Source organism: Sinocyclocheilus grahami, unplaced genomic scaffold (genome assembly GCF_001515645.1).
Source record: "Sinocyclocheilus grahami isolate Dianchi unplaced genomic scaffold, SAMN03320097.WGS_v1.1 scaffold252.1, whole genome shotgun sequence".
Taxonomy (NCBI): domain Eukaryota; kingdom Metazoa; phylum Chordata; class Actinopteri; order Cypriniformes; family Cyprinidae; genus Sinocyclocheilus; species Sinocyclocheilus grahami.
Window position 1 is genome coordinate 171,869 of NW_015505431.1, and position 17,743 is coordinate 189,611.

Sequence of the window (17,743 nt, forward strand, 5' to 3'; positions counted from 1 at the left end):
CTATACTATTATATGCCACATTCTATTCTATTCTGATATTATTTGCTCCAATCTAGTCTGTTTATTTCGGTCTGTTATATTCTATTCTGTTCTGTTATACTACTGCTTTTTATTTATCATGCTATTAAATGCCACATTCCCTGCCCTTCCCTTTCTATTGTATTGTATTGTATTCTATTCTATTCCAGTACATTCACATTCTAGTACATTATAGCTTTGTTCTTTTGTGCTGTTATTCTATATTCCATTCTATTCTGTACTGTTAATTTAAATGTTAAAGGTTTGAAATGGCTAACCTAGTATAATGTTATTTATGCAATGCTATTCTTCTTATTATTCATGAAGGCCACTAACAACACTTTTTTGTGGTTATAACTGCTACAAATCCAAAAGTAAAGGGGTGATAGTTAAGGACTAATGGGCGGACTTCATTACCCATAATCCCTCGCGGTGCGCTCTGTGACGTCAGCTCTCAGGCTTTGCAGACAGACGCGGAGTTATTCTGGAGAGCTGTCAGTGCACGGAGACCGCTGGGGACATCCTGCCTCACTCCTTACATGATTATTTTGGGCATTTTATCCGACAAACAGAACGACTGTTGTCACTTACTTCCGACAACTACTGAGTCAGTCCACCTGGAGTTTCTTTAGTTTGGCGCGTATCTGAGAAGGCACACTAAAAAGTCTTATTAGAGGTAAGCTGTTACCTTTAGTGAATGGAAATTAAAGCACTGTAAGGCAGCCCGGGCACATTTATTTTTGGTTTATAATATGCAAACGTTTGCAAAATGCATTTGAACTCCGCATAAATTAATTAACCAAACCAAAAGAAATTCTAAAACTTTTGTTAGTCTACGAAATAGATAATTCTCTATATGTGCTGAATGTGATTAACCTATGATTTATTTAAATGAAAAAAATCGTCTCAGAGACTTCAGCATATATTCTCATATCTACATCTAGTGTCTGCTTTATTTGTTTCTGCATTCATTTCTATAGTTTTTTTTTTTACCGTTTCTTTGTCGTGAGAAGGTATGCTTTGGTTGTCGTTAAACCGTCACTGATTGATCAGCAGCGTTGATTGACTGACAGCTGTCAGCATGTTTGTAATGATAGTCTGTGATTGTCCTCGTTCATATCTGCTCAGGATGTTCTCAGCTATGAATACTGCTACTGTACAGTATAATGTGAATAAGCGCATTATCATGTTTCTGAGTCTGAAGAGGCTCCGGATCTTCATCCTCCTCCACTACACTCTTAAAAATAAAGGTTCTTTATTGGCATCAATGGTTCCACAAAGAACCTTTACCATCCATGGAACCTTCTCATTCCACAAAAGGTTCTTTACAGTGGAAAAAGGTTCTTTAGATTATTAAAATGTTCTTCACACTGGAAGAAAAATGGTTCTTTTAAGAACTGTTCACTCAAAGGTTCTTTGGGGAAGCTAAACTGGTTCTTCACGGCATTGCTGTGAAAACCCCTTTTGGAGCCTTTATTTTTAAGAGTGTAGTCTGTCATTTCTGAGGTTACAAAGTTGGTTTAAAAACATCTGACAATGAGAAAATGAGCACTACAAAAGTTTTTATCAACAAAAACTGTGACATCTTGGTACTAGCCACCACTGTCATCAATAAAGAAATTAAAAATAAACTTCAAACTTTTGAAGGAGAAAAGAAGTCCTACATATTAGATTAATAAATACGAAATACATTTAGATTATTTTAGAAAATGTAGAAAATGCTTGTCCATTTTTTTTTCATTTGTTCCCCTAAAATTAATGAAAAACACAACCATTACGACAAAAATGCTATCAAGTTATTTACAGTTTTTTATGTTAAAGTTTTTTTTGAAAAGCTGTTGTAAAAAAAAGTACATGCCCTTTCCTTTCGTGTCGCTTTCTCAGTTGAATAATGAAAACAGCGTGCACATATATGCTTTCAGTGTTCATTTTTTGAGTTAAATAATGAAATTTACAATGCTTTGTTGAAATAAAATAAAAAAAACACTGAATTCATTTTTTTGTCAGCTGGGCTACGTCGTTCTGTTATTTTGTGCAAACTCACACATGCTGAAATGCATAACAAACATTTGAATACAATTTTAAGTAATGGAAAAAAAAACAAGTAAATCGAAACACTACAAAAATAAAAAGGGTTTGTTTATTATAATTGCTTAATTGGTCCAACAAAAATGTCACCAATGTCATAAAAATCTTGTTTATTTTGTTCATGAACACACACACTGTCCCTTCACCGTTTTTGTTCTCCACTGATCTCATGTCTTTCTTCTCTTTCTCGCACTCATCTCTGTTTTCAGCTGATCTCCGGATCCATTCGGCTCTCGCCTTTTTGAATTTTAGGATATATTTTCTGATAATTATTCCATAATCATCAAACTCCCTTGTATGTTTAATGCAACTCAATCACTGTTCAGAAAGATTCTGCACTAAACTGACGGACCAGCATGCATTGGGTCCGATGCTCGAAATCATTAATGCACACCAATGGTTATGTAAAAAGAGGAGGGATAAATGTATACTTCTGTGGTTGCTGTTTTGTTAAACACTGTGTCTTCTGTGGCCATATTCTGTCTATCCTGAAAAGTTTTTTCATGCAAAACATGACATTGATGAAAATGTGCAAATGTTCCACGTTTGTTTATAATTTCAGAACATATGAATAAATAAAAAAATCATTTACACAGAATCTGTGCTGGAATTCCCTGAATACGCTGTGAAAACCCCTTTTGGAGCCTTTATTTTTAAGAGTGTAGTCTGTCATTTCTGAGGTTACAAAGTTGGTTTAAAAACATCTGACAATGAGAAAATGAGCACTACAAAAGTTTTTATCAACAAAAACTGTGACATCTTGGTACTGGCCACCACTGTCATCAATAAAGAAATCAAAAATAAACGTCAAACTTTTGAAGGAGAAAAGAAGTCCTACATATTAGATTAATAAATACGAAATACATTTAGATTATTTTAGAAAATGTAGAAAATGCTTGTCCGTTTTTTTTTCATTTGTTCCCCTAAAATTAATGAAAAACACAACCATTAAGACAAAAATGCTATCAAGTTATGTACAGTTTTTTATGTTAAAGTTTTTTTTGAAAAGCTGTTGTAAAAAAAAGTACATGCCCTTTCCTTTCGTGTCGCTTTCTCAGTTGAATAATGAAAACAGCGTGCACATATATGCTTTCAGTGTTCATTTTTTGAGTTAAATAATGAAATTTACAATGCTTTGTTGAAATAAAATTAAAAAAACACCGAATTCATTTTTTTGTCAGCTGGGCTACGTCGTTCTGTTATTTTGTGCAAACTCACACATGCTGAAATGCATAACAAACATTTGAATACAATTTTAAGTAATGAAAAAAAACCAAGTAAATCGAAACACTACAAAAATAAAAAGGGTTTGTTTATTATAATTGCTTAATTGGTCCAACAAAAATGTCACCAATGACATAAAAATCTTGTTTATTTTGTTCATGAACACACACACTGTCCCTTCACCGTTTTTGTTCTCCACTGATCTCATGTCTTTCTTCTCTTTCTCGCACTCATCTCTGTTTTCAGCTGATCTCCGGATCCATTCGGCTCTCGCCTTTTTGAATTTTAGGATATATTTTCTGCTAATTATTCCATAATCATCAAACTCCCTTGTATGTTTAATGCAACTCAAACACTGTTCAGAAAGATTCTGCACTAAACTGACGGACCAGCATGCATTGGGTCCGATGCTCGAAATCATTAATGCACACCAATGGTTATGTAAAAAGAGGAGGGATAAATGTATACTTCTGTGGTTGCTGTTTTGTTAAACACTGTGTCTTCTGTGGCCATATTCTGTCTATCCTGAAAAGTTTTTTCATGCAAAACATGACATTGATGAAAATGTGCAAATGTTCCACGTTTGTTTATAATTTCAGAACATATGAATAAATAAAAAAATCATTTACACAGAATCTGTGCTGGAATTCCCTGAATATTTGGTTGTATTTTTGCATTAGATCTTTAAAGAACCAGAAGCACAACAACAACATTAACTAACTTTGCATTTACATTTATATATAAATCTGAGATAATAAGCCTTTGCAGCTTAATCAAAACAAAGACTTCTCTCTATTGCACTGCTGAAATGCCGTTAAACAAACAAACTGTCTAGCCTAACCGTCTCTCTCACACATACAGTAGATGAAGTGAACTGCAGCTCTGTCTGAGTCAAGCGTGCTCTCAATCTCAGCATCAGCGTGAGTGTGTGTGGATAGCGTGTGTCATGAAAGATCCTTTGTTGTTGGACAGTGAAGTCACTCTTTGACTCGTGAGTTGGTCGGGTGGGACTGTGCAGAGCTCAGAGCCCAGCGAGGGGCTTTCAGAGTCAGACGTGGGGTGAATGAAGCTCTGTGTCGACCCACCTTCCCTCTGGAGCAGGAGGAAACGACTCACACGGCCAGCAGTCTATTTGCTATAAGGCAAGAGTCACTCTTGCTCATACTTTGGGTTTTTGTTCCTCTCAGTTTTAGATATTACTTCATTCACTTCTTAAATGTAACTATTGTGCCTCAAAAAGGGATAATACTTGAATTTAAGATGCTTATTTTGCTTAAAGGGGTCATATGATGCTTTTTTAAAGATCATTATTTTGTGTATTTGGTGTAACAGAATATGTTGACATGCTTTAATGTTCAAAAAACACATTATTTTTCAAATACTGTACATTATTGTAGGTCATAAAATGCATTGCTCTTCTGTTGTAAGTGATCTTAAAGATTCCTAAATGCATCTACTTTCGGAAGGCCAAATAAAGTGCTTTTGCTTTCGCCTAGAAACACACAGTGTCTCCCTGACATGCTGCTTCAACACTATCTGCGGTTACTGAAACCACGCCTTCTTTCTTTGCGTGCACATTTGGGCGCATTATGCAAATATTCCCACATAGTGACCTAGATATGTGGGGGCGTGTTAGAACGAGCCGTTTTAGGGGGGCGTGGCAGAGTCTTAACTTTTATAAAGAATATCTCTTTGATTTTGAGACTTTAGTCTTTGCAACTTCAGGGATCTTATCTATGCACAATCAGCTTGTAACACTCCAAAGAGAAAGGAAAACTTGAAATCGCATCATATGACCCCTTTAACTGTGCACAATGCAAGGAAAATAACTGGCTGTTCGCATAAAACGAAGGCTTTAAATTAAAACCAAGCAGAAGCCACTGCTAGCCGGTTGATTCAAAAGTGGGTGGAGCAAGCGTGCAAGCATTCCCATGCATATATGTTGCATTGTATACATGTATATAGTATATGTATATTAGTTCTGTTTAATATGAGTTTATATGACATTTTCTTTCATACATGGTTGCAACAATGTTTTAGCACTAAATATTTAGGTTGTATTATGAAAATGCTCAATTAACTTTTGTTTCTTAAAGGTTCGTAGACATTTAGTTGCTTTCAAATTAAACCCCATATAAAAGTCGCTCTATCATTACTTGCAATTACTTTTATAAGTGATCAAACTTGTGATTTTCACCTGGTGGATGATTACATAACACCCTAGCAACCAGCCCGAACCCCCCAGCTACTATGTTTATCTTTATCCATTACGCCTCACCACCCCAGAAATCTAAGCTAAACGTGCACGCTTGAATGTATAGGTGTGTGTTTCAATCCTCATAAATCGCTCATAAATCACAGCTCATCATTAGCAAATGTTCCCTTGCATACTTCAAAGAGCATAAACTCAGAGAGGTGTGTGCCCTGCATCACCCAGTGTATACTGGGTCGCTGTGGAAACGCTGCGCTGTGTTGTAGCCGGCTGGCAAGAGTGCAAATGTCTTCTGTATTCTGAGCAAATGCCTGGCATGGATACAGGGACGAGGCCGGGGTGTGACACACACACACACACACACATGTATGTTGCCCTTAGGGCTGACAGTATATGTCCTTAAGAAACATATCTGGCTTTGTGTTGTTTGGTTAGTGTGTGTGTGTCAGGCAGGAATGGGGTGAGGAGTTTATTCACACTATATGTCAGAGTCGTCCTGTCAGACAGATGATTAAGTGCTTCAAGCCCAGATCAGATATCCGTCCTGTTTAAGAGAGCTCTCTCTGGGTCATTCATACAGACCCACAGGAAAGGCTGAAGGTTTGCACGTTTGCACACAGGTGTGTTGTTGTTAGCCATGTAATTGCTAAAAAAAAATCATGCACCGATGCATTACACTTCTACAGTATACAAAGTAGTTTTCTCTATGGATTTTGTGCTTGTGTTGATGCTTATTAAATGATTTACACCTGTGTTTGTTTGTTGTTATGTTCGATTATTTTGTTTGTTGATTTGTCCTTGTCCCTGTTTTTTTTGCTTATTTACATTTGTTGGTTTGTTATCATTTGTTATTTTGCAGCTGTGTTTATGCTGGTGCAGTATACAAAGTAGTTTTCTCTATGGATTTTGTGCTTGTGTTGATGCTTATTAAATGATTTACACCTGTGTTTGTTTGTTGTTATGTTCGATTATTTTGTTTGTTGATTTGTCCTTGTCCCTGTTTTTTTTTGCTTATTTACATTTGTTGGTTTGTTATCATTTGTTATTTTGCAGCTGTGTTTATGCTGGTTTGTTTGCTGCTGCTTTATATTTTTATTTGTCTCTTGTTTTTTGTTGCTTTGCAGTTTGTTGAGCTGTGTTGGTGTGTGTTTGTTAATTTACACTGTGTGTGTGTGTGTGTGTTGATTTGGAGTTGTGTTTGTTGGTTAATTTATCCATGTGTATGTTCGCCACTTTATGTTTTTATTTATGTTTTGTTTGCTCCACTTTATTGAGGTCTGTTGTTTTTTTTGCTACTTTACTCTTATTTTTGTTTGTCTGTTGCGTTGGACTTGCATTTGTTTGTAGATTTGTTCTTGTGTTTGTTTCTTGTTTTGTATGTTTTTGTTTTGTTGTTACTTTGCGCTTGTAGCATTTGTTGATTTGTTTGTTGGTTAATTTGCATATGTATTTTTGTCGCGTTGCATCTTTATTTTTGTTTGTTTGTTGCTTTGCACTTTGTTGAGTTGTACTGATTTGTGTTTGTTATACTTGTTTATGTTTTTTTGTAATTGTGTGTTGTTTTGTTTGCTGGTCAATTTGTGCATGTGCATGTTTTCTGCTTTGTATTTTTATTCATGTTTGTTTCTTGTTTTTTGTTGCTTTGCTCTTTGTTTAGTTGCCCTGGAGTGTGTTTGTTTCTTTACACTTGTTTATGTTTGTAATTGTTTGTCTGTTGTTTTGTTGTTTGATGTTTTGTTTCTTGGTTAATTTGTGCAGGTTTGCTGCTTTATCTTTTTGTTCACATTTCTTGTTTTGTTTGTTGCTTTGCACTTTTAGTTGTGCTGGTGTGTTTGTGTTTCTTTGCACATTTATTTATGTTTGTTTTTGTTTTGTTTGTTTGTTGCTTGGCGCTTGTGTTAATTTGTAGAATTTTACTTGTGTGTGTTGCTTTATACATTTATTTATGGTTGTTTTCTAGTTATGTTTACACTGATGTTTGTATTTTTATTTGTTATGTTTTGATTTTGCATCTATGTTGATGTGTGTTTTTTGTTTTGCACTTGTTTATCTCTGTTCATGCACATGAGAGATTAAAGTTCTGTCATTTGTAGCTGCGAGAGTTGTTGATGGGTTTCTTTGTGTCGGAAACAGCGATGTCTGTCGCCTGCTATTTTTATGTTTGTGGTTTCATCTCGTGCCAGCGCCAACGTTTCGTGACCGCTTGACCCTGACAGAGCAAAACAGTACTGATGCCAACCCACACTAAGAGGAAGTGAAACCATCTCAGTGATATTTGGAGATGATCTCCTGCATCTTATTTCATTACTTACTTGTGTGCTATCGAATGTGTCTTTTCTGGGTAATATTCCCTTTCTATAATTTCTATTTGTTTGTTGCAGTTTTTTTTTTTTTGCACTATAGTCTCAGTGGGAATAAAACTAACAACCGAGGATTTAGATTTTGTGCTGCTTTCAGAGGCGTATGGTTGGAGGAGAGTAAACTAAACTCTGAATCACAGACATGATCAGAGGCATCTGTTGCTTAGTCATTCGTTTAGTGCCACAGATGAGTGTAACCTGCTTTTGTTGTGTTTTTCGTTTGCAGATGTCTTATGGTAAGACCGTGATGGTGGAGCATTGAGGAAGCAAGATCAAGAAGGGAAGACAGAGAAATATTTCAGAGGAAGGGTTTGAGCTGAAGACCAGAGTGATGTTGGCCCCTGAACAGGAGCTGCTAAGCTCTTCCAAACCCATCAAATACGGAGAGCTCATCGTCCTCGGGTAAGAATGACTCCTCTTTCTCAATCAGATTTACATTTATGATTAGTAAATCTTACTAATGCAGCATTGTGTACTAATGTTTTGTCTCCACAGCTACAACGGCTCCCTACCGAACGGAGACCGTGGCAGAAGAAGGAGTCGTTTCGCTCTGTTTAAGAGACCCAAAGCCAATGGAGTCAAACCCAGCACCGTCCACAGCACATGCAGTCCACAGACCGCCAAGGTACACGCCCATTTTCCCGATAATCATTTTTATACGTCTTTTAAAAGCCTTTATTGCTCATTTACGTGTCACATTTAATTTTTAAGGGCTTCTGCACAAGCCAAGTGTTTAAATGTGAGCTGGTTTTCTTATCATTCTTCGCTGCCGGTGAATGTGCATCTAAAGCATGTGTAGCATGCAACACTTTTATCCAGAGTGACTTCACCCTCTCATTTCATTGTCACATGTTACTCCTGCATGTCTGAATATGATAAATGAACTGTAAGCTGATTTGACTTATGTAAATATTATGAACCGGCATGCTCTTGACAAGGTTTCTGGTGTGCATGTGGTGTTTCTGCAGGCCATCAGCAACAAAAACCAGCACAGTGTGTCGTATACGCTGTCCAGGGCGCAGACGGTAGTCGTGGAGTACGCACACGACAGCACCACCGACATGTTTCAGGTATGTTTATGTTTCTTCAGGTAACTGTGTGTTTGAATTGTGTACAGATTTAGTGGGTGCATTTGTACTTGGATCTGGTTTGCATCCTTTAAACCAGTGAGGCACCGAAATGCAACACCAAAACCAAAATTGACAAAATTAGCTGAAACCGAAAATAAAGTTTATTTAATAATATTTAATAATAAACCCTCAAATAAAAACAGTTATAAACATTTCAATTGCACATAAATATGTTTTTATATCAACTTACCAATTATAAAATCATGTTTCTACTCCAATACGTTTTTGGAATATAAAAATGTAACTGGTATCTGTCATTATAAACTTATTTTCATGACAGATGTATTCAAACAGATTAAATAATGAAGACAACAGGTTAAGTAAAATATTATAATGTAATAGTGCATATACTTAGCAAAATAATTTATGGACATCGAATGGCTTTCTTGAGGTAAATATAATGTTTACAAGCTGTTTTACTGACATCTTTCCGTAGTTGAAACACTGATCGAGTGATTGATACATTTCAATAAGTTGAAATCTCAACACCTTATGATGTTCATTCATGTTTATTTTGTAGTATATCTAGTATTAAAGAAGAAGAGATTGCTTCATGTGCCACTTGAAATGAGGCACTACAGTGACCGATCACGCTATGTTAAAGAGCATCAAAACCACATTTATTGTTTGAATTGTGTGATAAAATGGACAGAAGCAACTAAAAACGGCACAGACTAAAAGATCTCGGTTCATTAAAAATGGAGATAAATCGATATTATCAATGCCCTCCAAAAACCAAAAATGTATTTTCAGTTGCTGAAATTTTGGTGCATTACTACTTTATGTAGAAAGTGCATATAAATAAACTGCACAGTTAGTGCATATAAATAAACTGCACAGTTAGTGGTACAATATAAACTCTCTAAACACTGAAAGTTCTTCATCGCTTTCATTCATGTCAATCTGTTTTTACTCTTGTGTGTCACAGATTAGAGATTCCAATACAATTTCCCCTTAATCACTGCAGAACCCGTCTTTCTTTTGCAGATCGGCCGGTCCACTGAAAGCCCCATTGATTTTGTGGTGATGGACACGGTGCCTGGTTGTCACGGCAAAAGCGGCACGCTGTCATCTCAGAGCACTATATCACGATTTGCGTGTCGGATTGTGTGTCAGAGAGCGCCGCCCTACACCGCGCGCATCTACGCTGCCGGCTTCGACTCGTCCAAAAGCATCTTCCTGGGGGTGGGTCAAACACACTCCTCTGACACAAACTCTCTCCTCTCTAACAGTCTTTCATACTCATCCATCCATCCATCCGTTCCACGATGCTTTCATGTGTTCACCTGTCCACTATCACTCATCCTGGAGAGGCTGGAAATGAACAAGTGAGTGAGTGAATGAACTAAAGTTTTCGGTCAGTAAAAGTTTGTATATGATACTTTTGAAAGAAGTATCTTCTGCTCACTAAGGCTGCATATATTTGATCAAAAAAAAAAATATATATATATATAAAAATTTTTATGTAACTGCTTGCTGTGATCAAAGCTGTATTCTCAGCATCATTACTCCAGTCTTCAGTGTCACATGATCCTTCAGAAATCAGTATAATATGCTGATTTGCTGCTCAAGAAACATTTCTGATTATTATCAATGTTGAAAACAGTTGTGCCGCTTCATATTTAAAAAAAAAAATGGTGATAATTTTTTTCAGGATTTAAAAAAAATAGATAAACATTATAAGTGTTTAGATTATAAATGTGTTTACTGCCACTTTTGAACAATTTAATGCATCCTTGATTAATAAAAGATTAACAAAAAAAAATTAATCTTACTGACCCCAAACATTTAAATGGTAGTCTGTGTGTATGATTGAATGAATGAATGAATGAATGAATGAAGTGATCAATCGTGTGAATCTGTGAATGAAGTGTGTGAGCAAATTAATTAGTGAACAAAGTGAATGAATGCATGAATCGCTAAACGAAGTGAGTGAATGAATGAATCCGTGAATAATTGAGTGAATCAGTGAATACAGTAAGAGAACAAATTAATCAGTGAATGAAGAGAGTGAACGAGTGAACCTGTGAATAAGTGAGTGAACAAATGAATTGGTGAAAGAATTGAGGGAACAAATTCGGGAAATGAAGTGAGCAAATGAACGAAAGAATGAATGAATCGGTTAATGAACGAATGAATGAATCAGTGAACGAAGTGAGCGAATGAATGAAGTGAGTGAATGACTGAATCAGTGAACGAAGTGAGCGAATTAATGAATCAGTGAATGAAGTGAATGAATGAATCAGTAAATGAAGTGAGCGAATGAATGAATCAGTGAATGAAGTGAGCGAATGAATGAATCAGTGAATGAAGTGAGTGAATGAACGAAGTGAGTGAATGCATGAATCAATGAACGAAGTGAGCGAATGACTGAATCAGTGAACGAAGTGAGCGAATGAATGAATCAGTGAGCGAATGAATGCATCAGTGAATGAAGTGAGTGAATGAATGAATCAGTGAATGAAGTGAGCGAATTAATTAGTGAGTGAAGTGAGCAAACAAATGAACTGGTCAATGAATTGAGGGAATGAGTGAATCGATAAATGACTTGAGTGAACAAATTAATTGCTGGATGAATTGAGGGAAGAAATTAATCAGTAAATGAAGTGAGCAAACGAATGAAGGAATGAATGAATCGATTAATGAACGAATGAATCAGTGAACGAAGTAAGCGAAATAATAAATCAGAGAATCGGTAAATCAACAAACTAATGGACCGGTTTTCCCTCTGTCCTCAGGAGAAAGCGGCGAAATGGTGGTGCGCTGACAGCCAGATGGACGGCCTGACCACCAACGGCATATTAGTGATGCGACCGCGGCACGGCTTCACCTGCGAGTCCAAACCGGGCTCCTGGAGAGAGATCTCAGTCTGCGGCAACGTCTTCACGCTCCGAGAGACCCGGTCCGCTCCGACACCCGGAAAACTGGTGAGAGCTGACATTAGACTTTAATAGACTAGCCATTTAACACACCACCAAATTTAGATCAAAGAATGACCGAGGCTTGATGAAATCCTCCAAAACGAGGTCAAAACTTTGCCATAGCGACATCTCTGTAACACACAGATAAACATAAGAGTGACATTTCCTTGTTTCCCAGCTTCGCCATGACAACTCTGATCATGTGTTGGTAAATACTCATTTTAGTGCTTGACAATTCCCACTGTCCTTGTCTGGAATCACACAAACACTCACAGTTTGCAGTGTGAAGAAGAATTTGTATATTTGTAAATCTTTTCAATCAGCGAAGGCCCACAGGGACTGAATCAGCACATAGCTGGTGTGTTTGTGTGTGTGTTGTGCGTGATATGACTCCCGCCCGACTGCACAGTTTGTTGTGTTGTTCAGATCTGGTCTCCATGGTGTCAGAAGTCCTGTCCGTAACCTCGCCATGCAGCTTTTTCTCTCTGGATGCACAGTGTGTGAGAACGAGAGGTTATGAAATGACTGTCGCTGGTAAACAACTGCCATTCTGAAAACCTCTAAACCAGTTCCTCTCAGAAATGTGTTTCTAAGTTTTATAACTCAGAAAGTGTCTTACTGAAGCTGAATCATTATTAGATCGAAAAATCAAAAGAAGGAATAATGCTTAAGTTAAAGAAAATAGCCTATTTCAGTTATTTTAGTACCATTCATATACTACTGTAGTTTTTGTTGATTAGTATTTTTAATATATATTGTTTTCTCTTTCATTTTAGTTAAAGTTTTAGTAATCTTGCTGCGTTTGCCATTTTTAAATAGTTTTTTATGTTTATATAATAAATGTATAATTCATTTTTCTTTATTAGTTTTAGTTTCGGTTGTTGTAGTAGGCTACTTCAAGATAAAATCAAATAGAAATGTTGCCTTGGCAAGTAGCTGAAGTAAAATGTTTAATTATATATATATATATATAACATTTAATATATATTATATACTTTTTTCATTGTTATTTTAGTATCATTGATATACTATTGTATAGATTTTTTATAAATTGACTTTACTTTTAAAGTTTTAGTAATCTTGTAGTGTTTTGGACATTTTTATTAGTTTTTTTATGTTTATACAGTTTTTATTACTTGATTAGTTGTAGTTGTTTTCGTATTTAAAGTTAAAATGAAGAAGAAATGTTGCCTTGGCGAGGAGCCGAAATAAAAAAAAATTTCATTTTTTTAATATAAATTTTTATTTTAGTTTAGTTCAGTTATTGTTTATTTTATTTTAGGTTTTAGTTAACTGGAATAATCTATTTTTTTCTTATTTAGGATTTTTTGTGCATTGTGGCATTATTTCTATATATAAAAACCCCTACCGTTTTCGTGAGATTTACCTTTTAATAACTCTGTCGTGTTAACTCTGGTTTTGTGCTGTGAGTTGTAGTAAAGCAGTATTTCTGACGGCACCCCTGTGTAAACTCATCTGTATATTGGCAGTAGCTGTGTTTGGTGTCTATCTGGCCGTGTTTGGCGATGTGGGCTGGGTTTGTGTGTCCTGGCGGAGACAGCAGACCTGAGGTGCATAGTCTGCGCTCTCTAAATAGTGGATGTGGTTTGGACTTGTTTCATTACTGACTCATGCAGAGCTGTGCGGCTAGTGTTTGAGACGGAGGTCGTGTAGATGAGAGCATCATCTACTGGACGCTTCGAGTCAGTGCAGATTGAACTTTTGATAACTCAAGTGAAAGAAACTACCTGTAGATGGTTATATTAGCCAGACACATTAATCGCTCAATATCTGACTGTTTTATGATTATCCTGCTTTGATTAGCAGAAGTGGCTGTTTTCCATTGTGTCAGTTCCAAATGCTGGCCTTGTTGTTAATGATATAATTGTTAATGATATATCATTTTAGTGAATATATAAACTATTAATATAATTATCTTTTTTTTTCAAAAATTTGTTTTTAAATAATTAATTATGTTTATATATATATATATATATATATGTATATATATGTGTGTGTGTGTGTGTAGAAATGATGTAAAGCCTTCCCAATGGATAACATATTCCATTAAAAAAAATTTTTTGTGAATATCTAAAATATATATATTTAAAAATCATATATAAAACATATGAAACAAATGACATACATCTAATTAAAAATATGTATATTTATATATGATTTTTTACATGATTCATAAAGCAAACTTTTGATTTTGCTAGTTAGATTTGTTGAAGTCAGTATGTATGAGCAATGGTAATTTTCTGTTTTTATAATGAAAAATATTTATATTTTTATTTTTCATTTTTATTTTAAAATATATATACATATATGTTTTAGGAATAGTATTTTTCTATTTTAAAATCATTTTGTAAATATATGAAATAAAAAATGCATATAATGAAAAATATTGGTATTTTTATTGTCTTTTTTTATACATCAATAAGTGAGCATTTAGTTTTAATAATTTTAATGTGATTTTCAACCAAAACAAACTTCTGTTACCATTTCTTTTTGCACAAATCATGTTGCTCCATCAATATTCTATGATACGAAATAATATTGTTTTGACAATCATTTATTTTGAGACCATTTATTTAAAAAAACAAACCAAAACACACTTTAGTTGCCAAAATCAAACAAAAATGCGGCAAGGTTTAATGTGGAGTTTATTGAAATCAATATATATAACTAATAGTGAAGTGATCAGTCCCACTAATTACAAAACATGTTGTTCTGTTTCTCTCTCTCTCTCTGTAGGTGGAGAATGAGTGTCACGAGCTGGTGGATGGCACTTTAATTGACCTGTGCGGCGCAACTCTGCTGTGGCGTTCGGCGGAGGGTCTGTCGCGCACACCGACCCCCAAACACCTGGAGGTGCTGCGGTGGGAGCTGAACGCGGCACGGCCCCAGTGTCCCGTGGGCCTGCACACCCTGGCCTTCCCCAGCCTGGAGTGCTCCTCCAGCCCCGACCACCAGCCCTGGGCCTACCTGACCTGCGGCCACGTGTACGGCTGGAGGGGCTCCGCCGAGGAGGATGAGTCCCAGAGCAGAGAGGAGCCGAGGCTGGAGCCGGGGCTGGAGCAGGGCGAGCGCGAGTGCCCGCTGTGCCGCACCCGGGGCCTGTACGTGCCGCTGAAGCTAGGCCTCGAGTCGGGCTTCTACCTGGACGCTGCGCCCCCCACGCACGCCTTCAGCCCCTGCGGACACGTGTGCTCGGAGCGCACCGCCACCTTCTGGAGCAGACTGCTGCTGCCACATGGCGCTCACGGCCTCTGATGTGTGTGTGTGTGTGTGTGTGTGTGTGTGTGTGTAGAAATGATGTAAAGCCTTCCCAATGGATAACATATTCCATTTAAAAAATTTTTTAGTGAATATCTAAAATATATATATTTAAAAATCATATATAAAACATATGAAACAAATGACATACATCTAATTAAAAATATGTATATTTATATATGATTTTTTACATGATTCATAAAGCAAACTTTTGATTTTGCTAGTTAGATTTGTTGAAGTCAGTATGTATGAGCAATGGTAATTTTCTGTTTTTATAATGAAAAATATTTATATTTTTATTTTTCATTTTTATTTTAAAATATATATACATATATGTTTTAGGAATAGTATTTTTCTATTTTAAAATCATTTTGTAAATATATGAAATAAAAAATGCATATAATGAAAAATATTGGTATTTTTATTGTCTTTTTTTATACATCAATAAGTGAGCATTTAGTTTTAATAATTTTAATGTGATTTTCAACCAAAACAAACTTCTGTTACCATTTCTTTTTGCACAAATCATGTTGCTCCATCAATATTCTATGATACGAAATAATATTGTTTTGACAATCATTTATTTTGAGACCATTTATTTAAAAAAACAAACCAAAACACACTTTAGTTGCCAAAATCAAACAAAAATGCGGCAAGGTTTAATGTGGAGTTTATTGAAATCAATATATATAACTAATAGTGAAGTGATCAGTCCCACTAATTACAAAACATGTTGTTCTGTTTCTCTCTCTCTCTCTGTAGGTGGAGAATGAGTGTCACGAGCTGGTGGATGGCACTTTAATTGACCTGTGCGGCGCAACTCTGCTGTGGCGTTCGGCGGAGGGTCTGTCGCGCACACCGACCCCCAAACACCTGGAGGTGCTGCGGTGGGAGCTGAACGCGGCACGGCCCCAGTGTCCCGTGGGCCTGCACACCCTGGCCTTCCCCAGCCTGGAGTGCTCCTCCAGCCCCGACCACCAGCCCTGGGCCTACCTGACCTGCGGCCACGTGTACGGCTGGAGGGGCTCCGCCGAGGAGGATGAGTCCCAGAGCAGAGAGGAGCCGAGGCTGGAGCCGGGGCTGGAGCAGGGCGAGCGCGAGTGCCCGCTGTGCCGCACCCGGGGCCTGTACGTGCCGCTGAAGCTAGGCCTCGAGTCGGGCTTCTACCTGGACGCTGCGCCCCCCACGCACGCCTTCAGCCCCTGCGGACACGTGTGCTCGGAGCGCACCGCCACCTTCTGGAGCAGACTGCTGCTGCCACATGGCGCTCACGGCCTCTGCCCCGCCTGCCCCTTCTGCATGCGGCCGCTCGCCCGCCACAGGAAGAGCGTCAGGCTCATCTTTCAGGGGACGCTGGACTAAGTGTGTGTGGCTGCGTCCCAAATCACCAACTACACCCTTAAAGGGTTAGCCCACCCAAAAATGAGATTTAGCCTGTGCTTTACTCACCCTCAAGGCATCCTATAGGTGTATATGACTTTCTTCTTTCAGACGAATCCAATCTGAGTCATATGTGAAGCACAAAAGCAGTCATAAGTAGCACGGGTATATTTGAAAGCAATAGCCAACAATACATTGTATGGGTCAAAACTATCGAATTTCTAAAGTACGGAAACTTTGCTTCCTTTGCTCCTGTAAACAAACTCGTGAGACTAGCATATCTCAGAGACGGCTTGCACGTATGACAGATAGCGGAAGTTAGTGATGGGCGCTTTCGAATCACTGATTTGTGACGCTTTGAAACTTTTTTAATCATTTGTTTCGAAACAGTGGTTCGGAGCGCATATCAAACTCGCGCCAAAGTCACGTGATTTCAGTAAACGGGGCTTCATTACGTCAAAACTGTTTCAAAATTTCAATGGTTCACCGCTGGGGGGGTCTCTGATCTCGGATCAGTTTTATCAATTTGTCGACATTTTTTACGAGACACTTTTACTGGCCTCTATATACAAGCTCTCCATAAAACAAACAATACAAGCCCTGGAAATTAATATAAAATATTCTAAAAACCACATACTATACAGACACTTCATATTTAATGGTATTTTATAATTTTTTATTAGATTTAATGTATTATACTTTCAATAAAAACCAATGGGTTTTTAAAAGCTATTTTTATGCATGTTTTGCATGAGTTTTTGCTGTATTTACACAGTTTTGACCATGCAACAGGGATGTGGTGTTTCGAGCGCAAATCATTTTGCGAAGCAATTGAAAAGGTTTGTTTCTCCCATCACTAGCGGAAGTGAGAGAAAAGTGTTTATAACATTTGAAATATGGATATTTTTCTTACAAAAATGCATGGATTTGCTACAGGAGGCCTTTATTCACCCCCCCGGAGCCGTGTGAGGCATGTTTTAACATGGTTAGATGTACTTTATTGTACTTCTTTTGGACTGTTGAAACAAACACCCACCCACTGCCATTATAAAGCTTGGAAAAGCAAGGATAATTTTTTTATATAACTCCGATTGGATTCATCTGAAAGAAGAAAGCCACATACACCTAGGA

At 37.1% G+C, this 17,743-nt stretch overlaps 1 protein-coding gene across 1 annotated transcript; it reads left to right on the forward strand.

Moving 5' to 3' along the window:
* The first annotated feature begins 451 nt into the window (after nt 1–451).
* Nucleotides 452–16,705, forward strand: peli1a (pellino E3 ubiquitin protein ligase 1a). The gene is made up of 7 exons (XM_016289820.1): nt 452–694; nt 8,129–8,304; nt 8,398–8,527; nt 8,871–8,972; nt 10,020–10,217; nt 11,771–11,959; nt 15,995–16,705. Exons 2-7 carry the CDS (start codon nt 8,234–8,236, stop codon nt 16,592–16,594), a joined length of 1,290 nt encoding a protein of 429 aa, XP_016145306.1. The 5' UTR covers nt 452–694; nt 8,129–8,233; the 3' UTR covers nt 16,595–16,705.
* The last annotated feature ends 1,038 nt before the right edge of the window (nt 16,706–17,743 follow it).

Bases quoted from the DNA above. Each gene is read 5' to 3' on its own strand.
- peli1a (XM_016289820.1), top strand. From the start codon at position 8,234: ATGTTGGCCCCTGAACAGGAGCTGCTAAGCTCTTCCAAACCCATCAAA. The intron at 8,528-8,870 runs GTACACGCCCAT...GTGTTTCTGCAG, and splicing joins GCAGTCCACAGACCGCCAAG to GCCATCAGCAACAAAAACCA. The intron at 10,218-11,770 runs GTGGGTCAAACA...CTCTGTCCTCAG, and splicing joins CCAAAAGCATCTTCCTGGGG to GAGAAAGCGGCGAAATGGTG.